This window comes from Mobula hypostoma, chromosome 4 (assembly GCF_963921235.1).
Source record: "Mobula hypostoma chromosome 4, sMobHyp1.1, whole genome shotgun sequence".
NCBI lineage: Eukaryota > Metazoa > Chordata > Chondrichthyes > Myliobatiformes > Myliobatidae > Mobula > Mobula hypostoma.
The window spans coordinates 34,968,468-34,990,637 of record NC_086100.1 but is presented as its reverse complement, the minus strand read 5'-3'; the positions used below and the strand labels follow the sequence as shown (position 1 = coordinate 34,990,637).

Here is a 22,170-nt window from a genome sequence, read left to right as displayed (position 1 = left end):
TAAAGCACAACTAAGGTCAACCTGGTCAGCATATAGAGAAACCAATGACAGTGATTATGTGAGACAAACTGAAGCCCCTTGTGCTCGAAAAGCCGACCCACTAAATTAATTAAAGGAGTCTTTGCATGAGATAGATGTCACCTGAATGGCATCTGCTGGCAAAGCAATTCCCCCCCCCCCCCAAACACAGTAAAAGCATTGTACAAATGTGAGCTGCTGTCAACTATCACCTTTACTCAAGTTTCAATATACCGCTTTGTAAATTTGTAAAAAGCATAAAATCACAATAATTTTGGCATTGGTTACAGATTGTGTCATTTCTGTGTTCAATGATTTTGAGAATCTAATGTAAATTGAAAAGTAAAAATACATAATTTATTCTTATTTTCAATCAAACTATTCTCAAAGCAGAATTACAGCAAAAAAAAAATGCCGGAAATACAGTACAAGCAGCACCTGTTTGCAGATGATACCACCATACTGGGCTGTATCTCAAATAACGATGAGTACAGAAAAGAGACAAAGAAATGAAAATGAAAGAGCAAGGGAGGAAGGGGCAGTACACATATCCTTGTCAACATCAATGGTACCGAGGTTGACAGCTTCAGGTTCTCAGGAGTGAACATCACCAATAGTTTGTGCCCTTGTCCAGCTGCATAGAAGTCACAGCCAAGAAAGTTCACCAATACTCTACTTCCTGAGGAGGTTAAATACAGTGACATGCAAAAGTTTGGGCATCCCGGTCAAAATTTCTGTTACTGTGAACAGCTAAGCGAGTAAAAGATGACCTGATTTCCAAAAGGCCTAACGTTAAGGATGACATATTTCTTTAATATTTTAAGCAAGATTACTTTATTTCCATCTGTTACAGTTTCAAAATAACAAAAAAAGGAAAAAGGGCCTGAAGCAAAAGTTTGGGCACCCTGCATGGTCAGTACTTAGTAACACCCCCTTTGGCAAGTATCACAGCTTGTAAATGCTTTCTGAAGCCAGCTAAGTCTTTCAATTCTTGTTTGGGGGATTTTCGCCCATTCTTCCTTGCAAAAGGCTTCTAGTTCTGTGAGATTCTTGGGCCATCTTGCATGCACTGCTCTTGAGGTCTGTCCACAGATTTTTGATGATGTTTAGGTCAGGGGACTGTGAGGGCCATGGCAAAACCTTCAGCTTGCATCTCTTGAGGTAGTCCATTGTGGATTTTGAGGTGTGTTTAGGATCATTATCCTTTTGCAGAAGCCACCCCCTTTCCACCTTCGGCTGTTTTTTTAAACTGATGGTCTGATGTTTGCCTCCAGAATTTGCTGATATTTAATTGAATTCATTCTTCCCTCTACCAGTGAAATGTTCCCCATGCCATTGGCTGCAACACAAGCCCAAAGCATAATTGATCCACCTCCGTGCTTAACAGTTGGAGAAGTGTTCTTTTCATGAAATTCTGCACCCTTTTTTCTCAAACATACCTTTGCTCATTGCGGCCAAAAAGTTCTATTTTAACTTCATCAGTCCACAGGACTTGTTTCCAAAGTGCATCAAGCTTGTTTAGATGTTCCTTCGCAAACTTCTGATGCTGAATTTTGTGGTAAGGACGCAGGAAAGGTTTTCTTCTGATGAATCTTCCATGAAGGTCATATTTGTGCAGGTGTCACTGCACAGTAGAACAGTGCACCACCACTCCAGAGTCTGCTAAATCTTCCTGAAGGTCTTTTGCAGTCAAACGGGGGTTTTGATTTGCCTTCCTAGCAATCCTATGAGCAGTTCTCTCAGAAAGTTTTCTTGGTCTTCCAGACCTCAACTTGACCTCCACCTTTCCTGTTACCTGCCATTTCTTAATTACATTACCAACTGAGGAAACAGCTACTTGAAAACGTTTTGCTATCTTCTTATAGCCTTCTCCTGCTTTGTGGGCATCATTTATTTTAATTTTCAGAGTGCTAGACAGCTGCTTAGAGGAGCCCATGGCTGCTGATTGTTGGGACAAGGTTTGAGGAGTCAGGGTATTTATAAAGCTTTGAAATTTGCATCACCTGGCCTTTCCTAACAATGACTGTGAACAAGCCATAGCCCTAACAAGCTAATTAAGGTCTGAGACCTTGGTAAAAGTTACCTGAGAGCTCAAATCTCTTGAGGTGCCCAAATTTTTGCATGGTGCTCCTTTCCTTCCCCCCCCCACACTCTAAAATTGTACAAAACAAAAATAATACACTAACCTTGCTTAAACTGTGGAAAAGAATGTTTCATCTTTAACTTTACGACTTTTGGAGATCAGTTCATCTTCTACTCACTTAATTATTCACAACGACAGAAATTTTGACCGGGGTACCCAAACTTTTGCATGCCACTGTATATATCGCATACCCCCATCCACCCTTACCAATTTAGATACACTATAGATAACATCCTTTCTGGATGAATAATAACTTAATATGAAAACTGCTCTGCACGTATTTGCAAGAAACTACAGAGATGTGGACACATCATAGAAGCCCGCTTCCCCTCCACAAACTCTGTTTATATTTTTCTCTGCACCAGGAAATCAGAATCAGGTTTATCATCAGCATGTGACGTGAAATTTGTTAATTTAGCGGCAGCAGTTTAATGCAATACATATGTAGGGAAAAATAAATAAATAAGTAAATCAATTACAGTATACACATATTGAACAGATAAAAAACGTGCAAAAATCAGAAAAACCGTATATTAAAAAAAAGTGAGGTAGTGTCCAAGGGTTCAATGTCCATTTAGGAATCATATGGCAGAGGGGAAAAAGCTGTTCCTGAATCGCTGAGTGTGTGCCTTCAGGCTTCTGTACCTCCTACCTGATGGTAACAGTGAGAAAAAGGCATGTCCTGGGTGCTGGAGGTCTTTAATAATGGACGCTGCCTTTCTGCGACACCGCTCCCTGAATATGTCCTGGGTACTTTGTAGGCTAGTACCCAAGATGGAGCTGACTAGATTTACAACCCTCTGCAGCTTCTTTTGGTCCTGTGCAGTAGCACCTCCATACCAGACAGTGATGCAGCCTGTCAGAATGCTCTCCATGGTACAACTGTAGAATGTTTTGAGTGTATTTGTTGACGTGCCACATCTCTTCAAACTCCTAATAAAGTACAGCCGCTGTCTTGCCTTCCTTATAACTACATCAATATGTTGGGACCAGGTTAGATCCTCAGAGATCTTGACACCCAGGAACTTGAAACTGTTCACTCTCTCCACTTCTGATCCCTCTATGAGGATTGGTATCTGTTCCTTGGTCTTACCCTTCCTGAAGTTCACAATCAGCTCTTTTGTCTTACTGACGTTGAGTGCCAAGTTGTTGCTGCAGCACCATTCCACTAGTTAGCATATCTCACATCCATACACCCTCTCGTCACCACCTGAGATTCTACCAACAATGGTCGTATTGTCAGTAAATTTATAGATGGTATTTGAGCTACGCCTACCACACAGTTGTGTGTATATAGAGATTAGAACAGTGGGCTAAGCACACACCCTTGAGGTGCGCCAGTGTTGACTGTCAGCGAGGAGGATATGTTATCAACAATCCGCACAGGTTGTGGTCTTCCAGTTAGGAAGTTGAGCATCCAATTGCAGAGGGAGGTACAGAGGCCCAGGTTCTGTAACTTCTCGATCAGGACTGTGGGAATGATTGTATTAAATGCTGAGCTATAGTCGATGAACAGCAACCTGACATAGACGTTTGTGTTGTCCAGGTGGTCTAAAGCCGTGTGGAGAGCCATTGACCTAATTGTGGCCATAGGCAAATTGCAATGGGTCCAGATCCTTGCTGAGGCAGGAGATCAGTCCAGTTATAACCAACCTCTCAAAGCACTTCATCACTGTCAATGTGAATGCTACCAGGTGATAGTCATTAAAGCAGCTCACATTATTCTTCTTAGGCACTGGTATAATTGTTGCCTTTTTGAATCAACTGAAACTTCCGCCTGTAGCAGTGAGATGTTGAAAATGTCCTTGAATACTCCCGCTAGTTGGTTGGCACAGGTTTTGGGAGCCTTACCAGATACCCCTTGCAAGGGTTCACTCTCTTTAAAGACAGCCTAACATTGACCTCTGAGACAGAGATCACAGGGTCATCAGGTGCAGCAGGGATCTTCACAGCTGTAGTTGTGTTCTCTCTTTCAAAGCAGGCATAGAAGGCATTGAGTTCATCTGGTAGTGAAGCATCGCTGCCACTCGTGCTGTTGGGTTTCAATTTGTAGGAAGTGATGTCTTGCAAACCCTGGCAAAGCAACCAGCATAATCGAACATCCCATCCACCCCAGACATTCCCTCTACTCCACCCTTCCATTGGGCAGGAGATACAGAAGTCTGAAAGCACACACCACCAGGTTCAAAGACAGCTTCTACCCGCTGTTATAAAAGTATTAACTAATTCCCTCGTATAAGTTGACCTCACCGTCTACCTTGTTATGATCTGCACCTTATCGTTTCCCTGCTCTGCACTTTCCCTGTAACTGCTACACTTTATTCTGCAGTATTATTTTACTTTCTTCTACCTCAATGTAATGATATGATCTGTAAAAACAGTATGCAAGAAAAGCTTTTCACTGTATCTCAATACATGACAATAATAAACCAATTCAATACCAATCTGTGGAAAAAAAAGTTTCATTTGCATCCAGCACAAACATAATATTGTGTTTTTTAAGATTTTTCATCTGTATTTTTCAAAAATTTTAATTTTAAATCAGCAAACTGGTTGGCCAAATCAGTGAGTGAGAATAATTTAGAATGCAGCATTAACTTATTTTTCAGAGTCAGACTTTTCAATTTGTTTTCTTTTGCGTGTGTATGCACATACTAGATAAGAGATATTATCTCCCAAACACAAAAGTAAAAGCTGAATCAGAAAACTAATGGCTGTATAATTACATGTGGTGAAAGCTCTTCATTGTTTCTATGCAGTGACATGACCAGCTCAGTTGTTGTTTTAGGAATAACTACTAAAAGTGAGTCAGAAAATAATAACAAATAATAATGAATATGCTTTATATCTTGTTAATAGCTGTTACAATGCAAATTTCATATTCCCCCTTTTTAACTTTCTTTCTTCCTGTTCAGGTTAAGCCATAACTGTTGTAAACATTGACACCATCTTAATAAACCAAGCACTTGCAGAGAAAATTCTGCTCGATGTAACTGCAGCTACAGTGTAGGAACCTTATAAAATGTTTTTTTTAAAAAAAGAAAATATTTGTGGATGATAACACTTGCAAAGTCCAACAGCAGTGTATACAACTCAAGCTCAGTGTCCGTTTCATACTACTCCTTCTGAAAATAATCAGCACAAATAATCAGTACGTATAAAATGAAATATATTCCTTCGCCTCGAATTATCTAGATGGAGCACATCCTAGACACCATGATCACATTTTAATCTAAAATTGCTGGGAGCATTGTAAACAACCAAAGTATATCACTGATTCTTTTAAAAATTATAGTCGTTCTATGGAGACCATTTCGGTCTCTCCTGCAAATGGATGATTATTTAACATGAACACATCATCAGTAATGAAATAGATTACTATTTATGAAACTGATGACATGAACTTTCTATATTTATGTAGTTCTGGTTTTTTAAAGAATAAAATACATTTTAAAAATATAAAACCAAGTCTAATGATGCAAGCATTGCAGCAATGACAGAGAAGGGAAATGTTTTGAAAGAAACCCTCAGATTTCATACGCATAAGACCAAAGATAAGTGTAAACAACTGAAACCCAACTGCTAAATCAGTTGGCCAACATGAATACTGAAGGCTAGTCAAGAGTAAGAAACACAGTAAATTTTGCCCCTCCCTAATTGAGGTGAGCCAAAGCCAATTATAAACTCAACTTCAATTAAAACAGGAAATGAAAACAAAACATTTCTTGAGTGCATGCCTCAACAGTCTTCAGTGTTTTATTTACAGATAATCTAGTCAAATGCTATCAGCACTACACTTCAGTTGTCTCAACATAAAATCAGTATAAAACTGTAACTAAATTTTATAGAGAAAAAATTTCTCTATTTTACAATTCACAATCAAAATCACTATATTCCATCTGTCACTACTTTACCCATTCTCCCAACCTGTCCAAGTCCTTCTGCAGACTCCTTGCTTCCTCAACACTGCCTGACCTTCCACTATCTTTGCGTCATCCTCAAACTTGGCCACAAAGCCATCACTTCCATCATACAAATCATTAACGTACAATGTGAAAAGTAGCAGATCCAAAACTGACCCCTGCACAACGCTTCCAGTCACCAGCAGTCAACCAGAAAATAGCCCCTTTACTCCCACTCTTTGCCTTCTGCAAGTCAGCTGATTTTCTATTCATGCTAATACCTTTCCTTTAATAGCATAGGCTCGTATCTTATTTAGCAGCCTCATATCCAAGCCTTCTGAAAATCCAAGTAAACAACATCTACTGACTCTCTTGTATCTATCCTACCTGCTACTACCTCAAAGAATTCCACCAGATTTGTCAGGTATGATCTCCCCTTAAGGAAAACATGCTGACTTCCAACTATTTTGCTATGTGCTTCCAAGTACTTCTTTGATAATGGACTCTAAATTTATGAATTTATGCTAACCATCTATAAAATCCTGTCCTTTAACACCCCCCCCCTTAAAACAGTGGAGTGGTATTTACAAAAGACAGATGTTTCATTGTCATGAAGTAAATTGTAGGAGGCTGAGGAAAGTTTATAAAACTATTTTTACTGGTAAAAGCGATCAAAGATAGTTTTTAAATGCTTGCATTTATACGATGCCTCGCAAAACCTCAAGGTGCTCCAGAGCACAATACAATCATTTAAGCAACTGCATTATTCTAGGAAGCATGACAACCAATTAAAACGAACATACTCCTTCAAATAGTAATAAGTAAATGATGACATGACAATTAAACTGTGGAAAGAGTGGATGCTCCGGTTGTCCTGTAGATTCTAGAATATTAGAGGGCAGCAAATGTAACCAGGACTGCTCTAGATAGGAAGAAGCACGAGCCTGACAAATAGTTTAAAAAATGCTGGGATTTATAACAAAGAATGTGATTACAAGGCATTAAAAATAATATAACTGGAAAGAGTCAACAGATTAATGAAAGGAAGTTTAGAGACATCTACATAAAAGGGTGAATGTGTTATAATTTAAGTTCAAGTTCAATTGTTATCAGCAATGCATGAATACAGCGAAATGAAACTGTATTATTCAGGGGCCAAGGTGCAAAATACAGTAAGAAAAGTCACACACTGCACGAAGGACATTTAACACATATAAGAAAGCAGGCACATATACTGAAGAGTATCAGTAAACTACAGACGCAAACAAAAAAAACCATCGTCAAAGATAGAGTCCATGAATGTTGCAGCCTGTCATCTGCTGAGTAAACACTGGGGATAGCACCGACTCTAGTTTGGACACCACACCACAACGCCTCCGGCGGAGTGCACTGACTCCAACTCCTCTCTGCTGGGCGGCTGTAAACAGGGAACACTGTTGCTTGAAGCCTAGACCTCGCTATGACTGAGGCCACGCAGCTCCCCCGCTGTCTGCCCCTGCTGTCCACCAATAAATCAGTGAATCAGACTTGCAGCATTCCATATTAACAACGTCCAACAGGACCTTACGATCACAAGAAAAGCGACTTGCTGTTAGACTGCACAGCTCCTTCACGCACTGACTCCTCTGACAGCTTTCTGCGCAGGCTGCAGCACAATCCGCTCCAAGTCCAACTCAAACTCCTTCAGTTTCTCCGGCAATGAGCAACTTGTTGATGGGGTAGATCTGCAGTACTTTACGTTCTTAATGTTCAGTTTGGTCTTGCAATCATAAAAAAATACATTTAAAAAAGGGCAATAACACTTTTGGTTGATATATAGAAACCGCTGCAATCGAACTCTCCACCATCTCATCAGAATACTCAGCAGACTTTCGATAAGTCCAAATGCAGGAGGTTACTAAACAAGCAAGCACTCTTGGAATTTGGGGTAGTCTACCTGAGAGACGATTGACAAATAGGCAACAAAGTAGGAATAAACATTGTTAGGTTGGCAGTCCACAGCAATTGAGTAGCACAGAATTGGAGACATCTATTCATAACCCATATCAAAATTTTGGCTGAAGGACCCAAATGGACCATTTTCAAGGTTGCTGATGACATAAAGGTAGTAAAATATTAGTACTGATGGGGGATCAACAGGTGATTTAAACAAGCAAAATGAGTTGGAAACAATATGGTACATGGTGAGGTTATTCAAGAAAATAGCAAAAAAGCTGATTATTTAACATGGTGGTGTTCAAAGGGAATTTGGAGTCCTGAAAAGGAAAGGCAGACACTGATTAAGAGGAATTCAGCGTGGTTTTAAGTATTAGAATTCACGTCTCACAAAACCAGTTGAATTCTTTGAGAAGATAACTAAGGCAACTGATGAAGGGAGGGCAGCAGACAAGGCATAGACTTTAACAAAGCTTTTGAGAAGGTCCTGAATGGTTGACTGCCCAAGGCAAATCAGTAAACTGATCCAAAATTGGCTTGGTAATTGGAGACATAGGGTACTGTTTATCTGACTAAACCAGTGGGACCTTGTTGCCTGTCATATGAGACCTTAGGTGTTTTGGTTGGTAAATTTAGTGACAATAAGAGATTGGGGTAGTTGTAGATAGCCAATAAGGTTGATCACAAATAAAATAATTCATAGAACAGCTGGAAAGCTGGGCAGAGAATTAGCATTATTTTTAATTTGGAAAAGTGTGAAGTAATGCATTCCCGTATGTCAAAAACTGACAAGTATATGCAATAAATGACAGGGACTTTCGATATATTCATGCACACAAATATCCTGGGATGCAAGTTCATAGTTCCCTGAAAGTGATGACATGGATGGATGGATTGGGTAGTGAAGAAGGCATTTGGCATAGTTGCCTTCTTAGTCCAAGGCATAGAACACAGAATTGGGGTGTAATGTTGCAGCTAGGAAAATCACTTGGCATATTGTATACAGTTCTGTTCACACTACAGGAAGGATGTGGCAGCATAAGAAAAGCTACAGAATGCATTCACCAGGAGGTTGCTTCAAATGCAGGGCTTTAGTTACAAGGTGAGATTGAATAAACTGATCTTTCCCCCTCACTTATCATAGGATGTTTACAGTAGGGGTGGGGGCAGGAGTGAGGAAATTTAAAGGAGATCTAAGGAGCAAGCTTTTTACAGATGGTCAATATAGTGGACCACAGCACAGAAACAGGCCCTTCAGCCTATCTGACCCGGGTCAACCTGATCCCTGCCTAGTCCCATTAAGTCCATAAGATAAAGGAGCAGAATTAGGCCATTTGGCCCATTGAGTTTGTTCTACAATTCTATCATGGCCTATTTATGATCCCTTTCAACCCCATTCTCCTGCCTTCACCCCATAACCTTTGATATCCTTACTAATCAAGAACCTGTCAAGCTCCACTTTAAATATATCCAATGCCTTGGCCACCTCAGTCATCCAGGGCAATGAATTGTACAGATTCATCACCCTCTGGCTAAAGAAATTCCTCATCTTGGTTCTAAATTAACAAATGTAATGATGTGTCAGAAAAGGCAAATAAAGTGACAACATTTAAAATGGCAGTCAGAAAGGTACTGGGTAGGAAATGAGTAGAGGGACACATGTGCCTAATACAGGGAAATAGAACTGGCATAGCTTGGCATCACAATCAGCATGGACAAGACAACTTGGGCAAAAGGGCCCAATCTAGGGTTGCACATCCATGGAGTTTGTGGCCCAGGTTATTTTCCTTGGAGCATAGAAAATTGAGGGGGTATACAAAATTAATAAATACATGAATGGAGTATATAGTGAAAAATATACACACACAAGAGATTCTGCAGATGCTGGGAATCCAGAGCTACGGAGATGAATAAACAGTCTGTTTTGGTCCCAGATCCTTCATGTTTACTTTTACCATAAGTGTCTATGACTTGAAGTTTCAAGTGTAAGGAATAGGAGATTTTGAAGGGATTTGAGGAAGATTTTTTGTCTGAAGCTTGCTGCCAAACAGACAGACAAACATTTCGAAAAAACCTAAATGACCACTGGAAACATCATGGTATAAAAAGCTGCAAGTGTTAGGTGTTCTCAATCTGGGGTCCATGGATCCGTTTGGGTAATGGTAAGGCTCCATGGCATAAGAAAGGTTGGGAACTCCTAGGAGTTACTTGATAGACAGATAGATGGATACTTTATTGATCCCAAAGGAAATTACAGTGTCACTGTGGCATTACAAACACACAAATATAAATATTAGAAAAGCAGAAAGAATAAAAAAATAAGTTACTGCAAACAGTCTAACAGGAGGGGTCATCAATTGCCCGCCTATAGGTTGACTCATTATAGAGCCTAATGGCAAGAATGACCTCATATAGCACTCTTCGGAGCAGCGCAGTTGTCTTAGTCTAAAAGTGCTCCTCTGTTCAGCCAAGGCGACATGCAGATGGTGAGAAACGTTGTCCAGTATTGTCAGGATTTTCCGGAAGGTCCTTTGTTCTACCACAGCCTCCAGTGTGTCCAGTTTGACTCCTATAACAGAGCCAGCCTTTCTAATTAGTTTATTGAGCCATTTGGTATCACCCATGTTGATGCCATTATCCCAGCACACCACCACACAGACAATTGTAATAGCAGCAACAGACTGGCAAGCATGATTATGGTGGACTGAAGGACCTGTCCCTGTGCTGTCGATTGGAACATTATTCATATCACTCTTTACTTAACCTGATACTGTATCAAGAGATATGCAAAAAGTCATTTGAGCAAGAGTGATCAACATTTAACCAAGATAACCAATTGATAAAGACAACTGGTCTATGAAAACATCTCTATTCCTTCATTATGTAATATTCCAAAGAAGACTGGCTGATATTATCACTGAAATATTATTCATAAATCATCTAGAAAGGAGGGGAAAACACTAAAATAGTACCAATATGCAATGTGATGGCAAAAATTAGTTAAACTTTTACTTGTCCATCTGAATTTACAAATTACACCTTGATTAATAAAACACTTTTAATGTACTGGAAAATCATTGAGCATCAAACATTTATCAATGGAAATATATTTTAAAAAGCCAACTCCTTCCATAAATTCCACAAAAATAAATCCCTGTCATTGAAAGAAATTCAGCTGCAACTCCAAAATCTTCCTCGAGGAGAATGGGTGACCCATTCACACCAGGTTATTGCTGGCAATCCAACCAACACCGATCAACTGGCACCCATCACTTCTGGCAATGAATCACCAACAGCAACCCCCACCACTCAATAGTGCTGACCCACAGGTACCCAAACTTTCACCCCCACCGGGACCATCACCTTCACCACTGGATCACTCACTGACTTCTCAACCACTTCAGCAACAGTGACATCTCATCCATGTTCCCAACACGACTTCCTCTTGTCCATCCACCTCATGCCCTCAGCATCAAAGAGAGGGGCCTGTAGCTTCAGTTGCAACTTTGCATGGCTTTCAACGTGGGGCGACAATCAGTCCCTGGCAGCGAGGCCAATCCGAGAGCCCATCAACCGATAGGCGAGGCTTTAGGATCCTGACCGCATATCCCTCCCCGATCTCCCCCCCACCCCACCGGGGATTCCTAGTCACAGTCAGTCCCCCCTCACCGGGGCCCCGGGGTTGTCTGGTCTCCGGCCGGCCACCCGCCCCTCACCTAGACCCTAAACTCAACAAGCCTCGGCACAGTTCAGAGTGCCGGCGCCTCGGAGCTCACCTGCCCCTCAGGATCATCCTCTCCTCAGGCCCCAAAGCTCGGCCGCTTCACTCGCAGCCGGTGTCCCGCACTGACAGCGCGCCTGCGCACTGCCGCCTGCCGCTGGGCCGCCGCCAAGAGCGGTAGCACCTGCAGGAAAGCAGGCTGGGCATCACCTGGCACCAGAACTGTGAGGGGTCCCCCCACAGACATTAATCCTCCCCGTGCACGTGTAAATACTACCTCGGGGTATTGTCCAGAAAATATCATCTCATTTCATTTTTAGGTCACAGAATAAGAATGATACAATAGAGAGAATAATAGCAGCTTTTTTCCCCTGTTGGACAATATTTTGTTTTAAATACTTAAATTTATTGACTCTCTTATTCTTAAAAAAATTGATTTGTATGCATGGATGTGGGTAAGATCCCGAATGATTCTAAATTCTAAGCAGATGAGCATGAAATACTGAAAATTAAAATGAAGTACAGGAAGATCTACTCAGCGGTTAAGTGGCTAGGTCAGCCTGAATGAAATACACCCCCAATGTGTTTTAAAAAAACGAACACTGCAATTTTAAAGATACTGATTGTCATTTTTTTAATATTGGATAAGAAAAAACTGTTGAAAAATCTGAAATAAAAACAGAAAATTCTGGAAATAGCATCTCCCTCCGCAAGTACTGCCTGACCAACTGAGTATTTCCAACACCACTTGTCTTTCAGTTTTCCCAGGTAGCAATGGTGCCACAGGATTGGAATACTGCTCACATTGCATGAAAAAGGAGGCTAAGTTTAATTTCAGTGGTGGACAAGTTATTGTAATCTCTTCTAAAGTATTGTATTGATGATTTATGAAGATATAGATTAATTTGAAGGATTCAATATTGCTTTATAAACAGAAGTATAATTGGAACAGAGTATAACTAACTATTCTTTTTTTTGAGGTGGTAACAGTAACTTTAGCAAGGCTTTTCTGAGTTCTCACATAATGAACTGGTCAAAAAAAGTGAAGCTTCAAGAACTGAGAGGGACACATTGATTGCATTGCTGGCAGTGCAGGAAGCAAAGGGTTAATAGCCCTTTTGTAAGCAGGAAATCTCTTACCATTTGAGTTCCAGACTGCTTGCAAACCTGATCCTCCATTTCTGTAATACAAATGATTTTGAAATAAATGCAGGTTGCATGTTTGTAGATAATACTAAAATTGGCCATGTGGCTGACTGGGAAGAGGAAACCTTGGTAGGAAACTAGACATAGTCTAGTCAGTTGAGCTGCATAGTAACAAATGGAATTTAATACAGACAAAGGCACATTGGATACAATGTTTAAATTACCAGACTCATAATTCAGAGGCCTGGGCTGGAAATCCAGAGACACAAGCCATAGAATTTAAAATTTGTTGCTAATGTAAAATTTTGTTTTAAAAATGACAAGCCTTAGGAATGATGACCACAAAAATACCGCTGTATTTTTTGCTGTTCATACTGCCATTGTATAAATGTATCTGACTCACTCATGATCACTAGGGCAGGAAACGTGTGTGTTTTGATCAGTCAGCTCTGTGTCTGAATCTGGGCCAGCAACATGAGGTTGAAAAACAGGAGGGCATAGGGTTAAGGTGAGAGGGAGGAGTTTTAAAGGAGACCTGAGCCGGGACATCACATAAAGTGTGGTTGATAATCTGGAAAGAACTGCCAGAGGAGATAATGGAGGCACATGCAATCAGTATGTCACAGAGGCATTTAGACAGACAATTGAATAGCAAGGAGTGAAAAGATATGGTCCTAATGTGGGTATTTGGTGTCAGTGTGGATAGGCAATTACAATCAAAGGGCCTGTTTCTGGGCTGTATGACTCTGTGAGACTGAGGGTAAGGAGTGGGAATGTGAAGACCTGATGAAGGAACAATAAATTATGAGGGGGCAAACAGAGTGGATAATTCAAAGTAAATTTATGATCAAAGTACATATATGTCACCATACACTAACCTGAGATTCATTTTCTTGCAGACATTCACAGAAGATTCAAAGAAACAGAATGGAATCAAGGAAAAAAGCACATGACAAAAGACAAACAACCAAAATGCAAAAGATAGCAAGCTGTGTAAATACTAAATAAATACTGGGAAGACAAGTTGTGGAGTCCTTAAGAGTAAGTCCAGAGACTGTGGAATCAGTTCGCTGTTAGGGTTAATGAAGTTATCCCCTTGAGTTCAAAAGCCTTGTAGATGAGGGGTAATAACTGTACCTGAACCTGGTGACGTGGGACCTGAAGCTCCTATCTCTCCTTTCTGATGGCAGCAATGAGAAGAGAGGGTGGCCTGGATGGCAGGGGTCCTAATGATGGATGCTGCTTTTCTGCGACAACACTCCCTGTAAATGTGCTCAATGATGGGGAGGGTGTTTTTGTAATGGATGGGGCTTTATCCACCACTTTTTGTAGGTTTTTCTATTAAGGGCATTGGTGTTTCCAACCAGTCTGTATACTCTCCACTGCCCATCTGTAGAAATTTGTCTATGTTTTAGATGACATGCGAATCTGTGAAAACTTCTAAGAAAGTAGAGGCACTGCCATGCTTTCTCCATAATGGCACTTATGTACTGGGCCCAGAACAGACCCTTTGAAATGATAATGCTGAGAAATTTAAGTTGCTGACCCTCTCCACCTCTGATACCCAGATAAGGTCTGGCTCACTGATCTTCAGTTTCCTCCTCCTGTAGTCAATAATCAGCTCTTTGGTCTTGCAGCCATTAGGTGAGAGGTTGCTGCTAAGTAAGTGTTCCTGTGCTGTAACACTCTACGATTCAAATGATAGGGGAAAAAAATCATCAATAGCGTTATCAAGAGGCACTTTCTCTCCAATAATTTGCTTACCAAAACCTATTTTGGGCTCCAGCAATGAACCAATCAGCTGAATTCCAGAAGCGAAATATGAGAGATGATATCATGAGAAGCAGAGGCTCAATCATTGAACCCTGTGATACGCCACTAAATACCACCTGCTACTTGAAACAAACCCATTTATTCTTACTGTCTTTATTTTCTGAATTGCAAATAGACTTGAATATTATGCAATCATCAGTGGATTTATGAAGGAAGGATCAGGCCAGTTCTATACCACTTCCCTATATTCCTCAATATTTGAAATAATTATTTATCTCCATCTTAATTACAACCAAAGTGGAGATAGAAAATTTATGACTCTCCCATTAGAAAAACAGCAAAGACAGGCCAAGGAACCATTGGGCTGTGAGCCAGATATCAGTGGTGGGAAGTTACTGGAGGTTCTGAAGGACCAAGAGGGTAGGTGAAGGTAGAGCAGAGGACATTGGCCTATCCTTCTTTCTCTCACCCCCGCCTTTTTATTCTGGCATCTTCCCCCTTCCTTTCCAGTCCTGAAGAAGGCTCTTGGCCCAAAATGTCAACTGTTTATTCATTTCCATAGATGCTGCCTGATCTGCTGATTTCCTCATTTTGTGCGTGTTGCAGGGGATGCTGTCTGTATTGACTTTAGCAAAGCTTTTGATAAGGTCCCACATGACATGCTAATCTGGCTGGTTAGATTTCACGGGATGCAGCGAGAGATGGCTAATTGGATTTGTAATTGGTTTAATGGTAGGAAGCAGAGAGTAAAGGTCAAAGGTTGTCTCTCAAACTGGAGGCCTGTGACCAGTGGTGTGCCAGAGGAATCAGCACTGGGACCTTTGTTGTTCATTATTTATATAAATGGTTTAGTTGTGGATGAGCAAGACATAGTTAATTTGCAAATGATACTAAAATAGTGTGTACGGTAGACAATTGAAGAAAATTACAGGGGGATTTTGATCAGCCAGGCAAGTTGGGCAAATAGCTTTCAGTTCTGATGTATGAATTTGCACTTTGGAAAGAGGAAGAGCGTATGACCTATAGAGTGAATGGTAGGGAACTGGGAGTACAAGTACATAGTTGACTGAATGTGACATCACAAATAGACAGGGTGATGAAGAAGCATTTGGCATGTTGTTTTTCATCAGCAAGGGCGCTGAGTATAGGATGTAGGACGTTATGTTGCAGTTGCAAAAGACGTTGGTGAGACTGCATTTGGAATATTGTGCTCAGTTCTGGTTGGTCTGCTATAAGAAAGATATCATTATATAAGAAAGAGGACCGAGATTTACAAGCATGCTGCCAGCACTCAAGGACCTAAGTTATAGGGAGTGGTTCAGCAAACTAGCACTTTGCTTGGAGCATAGGAGATCGAGGGGTAACCTTCGAAGGACGTATAAATTCATGAGGCTATAGATAAGGTGAATATACATGGTCTTTTTACCAGAGAAGGAGAACTACAAAAAATGAGAGGAGAAAGATTTAAAAGGGACCTGAGGGGAACTTCTTCACACAGGGGGTGGTGGGTACATGCCAGAGGAAGTGTTGAGACAATCAATAATAACAACTAAAAGACACTTGAGTAAGTTCCTGTTAGGAGGGCTTTAGAGGAACACGGGCTAAACATGGAGAAATGGGGTCATCTTGGTGGGCACTATGGTCAGCATCAACAAGATGGACTGAAGGGCCTGTCTCTGTGATGTATTACTCTATGACACTATTTTTGAGATCAGTATTTTAACTGTTCAAACTACACTGTAATACAAAGACCATCCCCAACAGTTTGGACAAACAACCAATGTGCAAGAGACAACACACTGTGCAAATACAATGGAATAATAATAATAATAAATAAGCAATAAATATCAAGAACATGAGATGAATAGTCCTTGAAAGTGAGTCCATAAGTTGTGGGAACAGTTCAGTGAAGTTGAGTGAAGTTATCCCCTTTGATTCAAGAGTCTGATGGTTGAGGGGTAACAACTGATCCTGAACCTTGTGATGTCAGTGCCTTCTTCCTGATGGTCGCAGCAAGGAGAAAACATAGCCTGGATATTAGCCAGTTAAAATAGTTTGTCTTTTATCATTAATGTGATATTTTCAGTGCTTGCAAGGAATCGATCTTGGACCTCTTACAGGCTTTACAGGCCATAGATCCGCAATCAGAGTTGAATTCCTGCCGTCAGCTGTAAGGAGTCTGTACATAATTCCTGTTTCCTCAGGGTGCTCTGATTTCCTCCCACACACCATAGATGTACGGGTCAGGGTTACTAAATTGTGGGCAAGCTATATTGGTGCCAGAAGCTCGGCAACCGAGCCAGCTGGCCCCCAGCACATCCTTGGACTGTGTTAACAGTTGATGCAAAATGAGGTATTTCACAAACAAGAGAAAATCTGCAGGTGCTGGAAATCCAAGCAACACACACAAAATGCTGGAGGAACTCAGCAGACCAGGCAGTGTCTATGGAAAAGAGTACACAGTCAAGACTGATGAAGGGTCTTGGCCCGAAACATCAACTGTTTACTCTTTTCCATAGACGCTGCCTGGCCTGCTGAGTTCTTCCAGCATTTTGTGTGTGTTGTGAGGCATTTCACTGAAGGTTTCAATGCTTTAGTGCACTTTACTTTAACCATATAATCATTCCTGTCATACCTACACTGTTACACCTGTGTTATAGGCTGATAATAGCTCTATATATACCATAAATAGGTGGTCCCACTAAATATCTGTCAGATTGTTGACTTGACTTCAGATAATTATTCTGCATTTACAGCTGCACTAGACTAACACCCTTTGTCATTTAACTTCTCCTGCCTTCCATTTTATAGTTGTTTCTTTTTGTTCTTGCCTCTTCAGTCCTCCTCCCTTTCTTTACATCTTAAAAAACTTGTTTATGACTAACTGCTCTTGAACAGATGGTTCGCTTACTGGTAGGATTGTGAGGATCAGTTCAAATAAATTACTTCCTTGTATTAGTTCTCTCAAGATTGACCTTATTTGCCGATTATGTCCTTCAGCAAATGGCCAATGATGGTTCTGGTAAGCTACTTTTGGGAAAATGACATTGGAGCTACCCGTATAGATTATTTCCATCTGCACATTCTTCGAGTGTTACCAAACATTCACTGATTTAAGTGCTGATCATCAACAGGGCACTTTCTACACCTTATTGACCTTGTTGCAGGTTTTCATGAGGTCAGGACTACTTCAGAGCAAATGCATACCACTCCAATTTAATGACACTCCTCTTTTTATGACAAGGTGGTTTACTAGGTCAGGCCTGACATCATACATTACCTCATAGCGTGGAAACACAATTGCAGAAACACAAAAGCAAATCAATACAATTCAGATAGCAGCATGGTGGAACTTGGACACACTCTTTTATTACTTGTCCAGTTCCACAACAATTGGGGCATGGTATCTATTATATTCTAGCAAGAGTACAGACCACAGGGATCTATCTTGTTTCAAGTGTACCTTTCCGACCTGTATTTATCATACCACACTGCCAGCAAGTGGAGTACACTCTGTGTAAACATCACACAATGCAACTTTCGAGAACAAACACAATCTGAGGCACAAATTTGAGTTAAAATCAGTAATATAGAAACAGACATCTTGGAATAAAGCATAACATGGTGGCAGTAATCTACCGACTAACTTGCCATACCATCAGTTTCTTCTGAAACAATCGACACTAATCTATGATCATTGCATACATGGAATGTGTAAAAGTTAGTTGGAGGAACTGTACAGATCTAGCCCACAGTGAACAGCAAGGCTGACAGTTTTGAAAGTCATGCAGAAAATGAAGTGTATTTGACTGACATGCAGCAGTTTTTTTGAAAGGTGTGAATGACAAAGAAAAGATCACCATGTTATTTTGCGAATGGGAGAGAGGCAATGGATCTTTTCGACAGCTATGAAATAAGCGAATCAAAGAAAACCACTTTCTGAGTGAGTCCTGTGATGACATCTTTGAAAAACTCAGCACACTCCTCAATCCAAAATCAAGTCATTTAATTTGAGAGAGGTAAAGTTATTTTTTTTATACATGGAGCGTGGGATGTGTTGTCGGGAGAGATCATGGAAGCAGGTATGATATCGATGTTCAAGAGGCACATGAACTGGCAGGGAACAGGGGGATGTAGACCATGCGCCATTTAAACTGTCATCAAGGTCAGCATTGAAGTCGAGGAGCCATGTTCACTAAGAAGCTGGGTTTAGAAACAGCCAGAGCACAGAAAATAAAAACAAGTAATCTTGTAAAGATGCTGTCGATGACTCAGTCAACCTCCAAGTCAATCTGCTGGAGGAACACAGAGGGTTGAGCAGCATCTAACAGGGGAAAGGAACTGGTAGTGTTTTGGGTCAAAATCCTACAGTCAAGAACTGATTGACCCACTAAGTTCATCCGGCAGATTGAACTTTGAATTTTGTTGCTCCAGGTTCTGGCATTTGCAGTCTCTTGTGTCTCCAACCTCCAGTACCTGGGGAAGAAAGCAAGATGAGTGCAGCTAGACCACAGACACCAACAGATGAAAATCAACCTGAAGGAAAGCTTTGGAGTACAATGGACAACCACAAGCTCACTAAAAAACAAGGCCCTAGCAATCAACCTGCATATTCCAGAGCAAACTCAACAACTGAGAGAAGGTGTGCAAATTTAAAGTGAAAACATATAGAAGAAATGATAAAGAAAAGAGAAACAACAAATGGAAATCAGAATACAGGTCTCCCCCGCCATCCGAAGGTAGAGCGTTCCTATGAAATGGTTCATTAGCCGAAATGTCGTAAAGGAAAGAAGCAATTACCATTTATTTATATGGGAAAATTTTGTGAGCGTTCACAGACCCAAAAATAACCTACCAAATCATGCCAAATAACACATAAAACCTAAAATAACAGTAACATATAGTAAAAGCAGGAATGATATGATAAATACACAGCCTATATAAAGTAGAAATACTTTTCCACAATCATTACTGCACTGTTCTCCGTAGTGAAAATCTCACGCAAGCGCTTTCGGCAGAAAATCTCACGCAAGCGCTGTTGGCAAAAACACAGCGCAGGTGCTCTCCAGTAATCTTTAAGCTATGAAGCTGCCAAATCATACCAAATAACACGTAAAAATACACAGCCGATATAAAGTAGAAATAATGTATGTACAGTGTAGTATCACTTACCGGAATTGGGACAGCACCGAGCACACTGATGATGGTGTGTTAGGCTGAGTCGTCGCAGGTTGAGATGGTGCAGTGGCCCCCACCCTCCGGGCCACTAACTGATACATTGCCGCGAAGCACGCAGGGGTACAGCGGTAGACGGGAGACACACAGCACATCTTTAAGAAAAAAGCCGAAATAAACACGCTAATTAATTAGGTGCTGCCCCACACGTAAATGTCGGCCCAGATCAGTGCCGATTGCATCGCCTCTGATCTGGGCCGACAATTACGTGTGGGGCAGCACCTAATTAATTAGCATGTTTATTTCGGCTTTTTTCTTAAAGATGTGCTGTGTGCCTTCCGGCTACTGCTGCATTCTCTGCGAATCGGTACAGTATCTGTCCGCGGCCTGGGTGTTAGGGTGGTGGGACACGGGGGTGTCATCTCGTTGTCTGTTTCCATTAGACCAGGCAGCTCATTTTCTCCTATGGCTGCCTGCCTCGATGTCGAAAGTCGAGGTTCGTCGTCTGCTGTGGCTGATGTGGAAGGCTTGCTTGACTGCTGAGCCTCGTGCATTTTTCTATCATACAGTTCTTTGTAAGGACTCAAAGAATCTTGCAAAATCCCCCAAACCTATGTACCCTTTCAAAATTAAAATCGTACTTTATCATTACTCATTCGGTTTCAATTGTTATCCTTTCCTCTTCCAATTACATCAGCTCTTCATCTATCTGTTCTTGGTCATGGGATGCCAAAACCTCTTCAACATCATCTTCATCAGCTTCCACAAGCCAAACTCACTTTGTCCTTGCTTCGTTCACCATGATCGAAATGCTTAATTATGTCTAGTTTTACACTAAGTGTAACACCCTTACGAGCTCTTTCAGGCTTTTCTGACACCATAGAACTTATCTTGCAAACGACTGCTCACAGGCTTGTGTTAAAGCAATGCTGTTCTGAATCCAGGGAGAGCGGCTGCTCGGGGCGCGCACTACTTTTTATCGCGTGCTAATTTTTTTCGCTCACTGAATTTTTTTCGTAACAGTGAAAACACCTTCTGAAAGCGAAAACAGGGTACTAATGTAGGTTTTTCGTAACAGTGAGGTTTCGTAAAGTGAACGTTCGAAAAGTGGGGGACACCTGTACCCATACTACGGAAGATGAAGGAATGTTTGAGAACACATTAACAGAGGAACACTATGTCTACATAGAGTGGAAGTAGAGTAACAATGACCAGGAAATTTAACACTCAGATCAGAAAAAGGAGGAAAAGGGCTCACAATTGTCAACTTCACTTTGACACTGAAATCGGGAACACAAAGTATAATCAACTTACACAGGTTACTCCAGTTCTTCCCTGGAAACTGGTGAGAAGGTGGGCATTTAAAGGTATAAGTCTTAAAACAAAGCCCATATCCTTTATCAAAGACTGACTTTGCCCTAAGAAACTTTGGAGAGATACAGTTGATCTCAGTAAACCACAAGATAGAAAATGCTGCAAAGAGAATTAAATACAACGCATTGAATGACCCTATCAGAAAATATCCAAACCTCTGTTTCCTGTTTGAAATCAGGCTGAGTGGTGCCACAACAACAACCTCTTACTCCATGACAGCAAGACCAGTGGGCTGGTTACTGAGTTCAGAAGGAGGAAACCAGAGGTCCATGATCTCTGGATGATAAAAAGATGTTAGGATTTGGGGTCCCATACCAAACTTCTTCAGCTGTCTGAGGTGAAAGATGCTGTTGTATTTTTTTCACCACACAGCGGTATGTACAGACCACGTGAGATCCTTGGTGATATTTATGCCGAGGAACCTAAAGTTGCTCACCCTCTCAACCTCAGATCCTTGAAATCTGAAACAAAAACAGAATATGTGAGTTAATGGTCAGCAGATTAGGTGGAGAGAAAACACTGAATCAACATTTCAGTTCTGTATGTGGAATTAATTTCCCCTATTTCTATCTAGAGTGTACTCGAAGCAAACTGTCACACTTGTCGAATGTGCTCCCATATTGGTCTTCTAGAGTAAATATTTAACATTTTCTCAAATGTGTGAGTGTTTCACACAGGATTTCAATTTATCTTCTCCTTGTGAAATTGCAGGGAGTATTTGATAAAAATCACCAGCTGGCACTGAAGTGACTCCTCCCATTAATATACTATTGTGTTTAACATATTGCAGCATTTAATCTAATGCTTCAGTGGCTGTTGCTGATGCATTGTTCAATTATCCCAGACAATAAGTTGGTAATACTTTGATATTTTGCCACTGTATTTCACCAGCCAATGTTATATAGAAAACATAGAGAAAACATAGAACACCTACAGCACAATACAGGCCCTTTGGCTCACAAATTTGTGCTGAACGTGTCCCT

General features: G+C 40.9%; 1 protein-coding gene across 5 annotated transcripts in view; it reads right to left on the bottom strand.

Annotated features, from left to right (window-relative positions):
- tnk2b (tyrosine kinase, non-receptor, 2b) overlaps positions 1 to 21,230 on the bottom strand; it is a 255,079-nt gene extending 233,849 nt beyond the window's left edge. Inside the window, exon 1 of one of the 5 annotated variants that reach the window (XM_063045579.1) lies at positions 21,128 to 21,230. In XM_063045579.1, the coding sequence (XP_062901649.1) occupies positions 21,128 to 21,205 (78 nt within the window). In that variant the 5' untranslated portion in view covers positions 21,206 to 21,230. Of the gene's footprint in view, positions 1 to 11,774; positions 11,846 to 21,127 lie in introns of those variants that run through there. The other 4 variants (XM_063045572.1, XM_063045580.1, XM_063045578.1 and 1 more) reach the window with 4 other exon arrangements.
- Between the last annotated feature and the right edge of the window lie 940 nt (positions 21,231 to 22,170).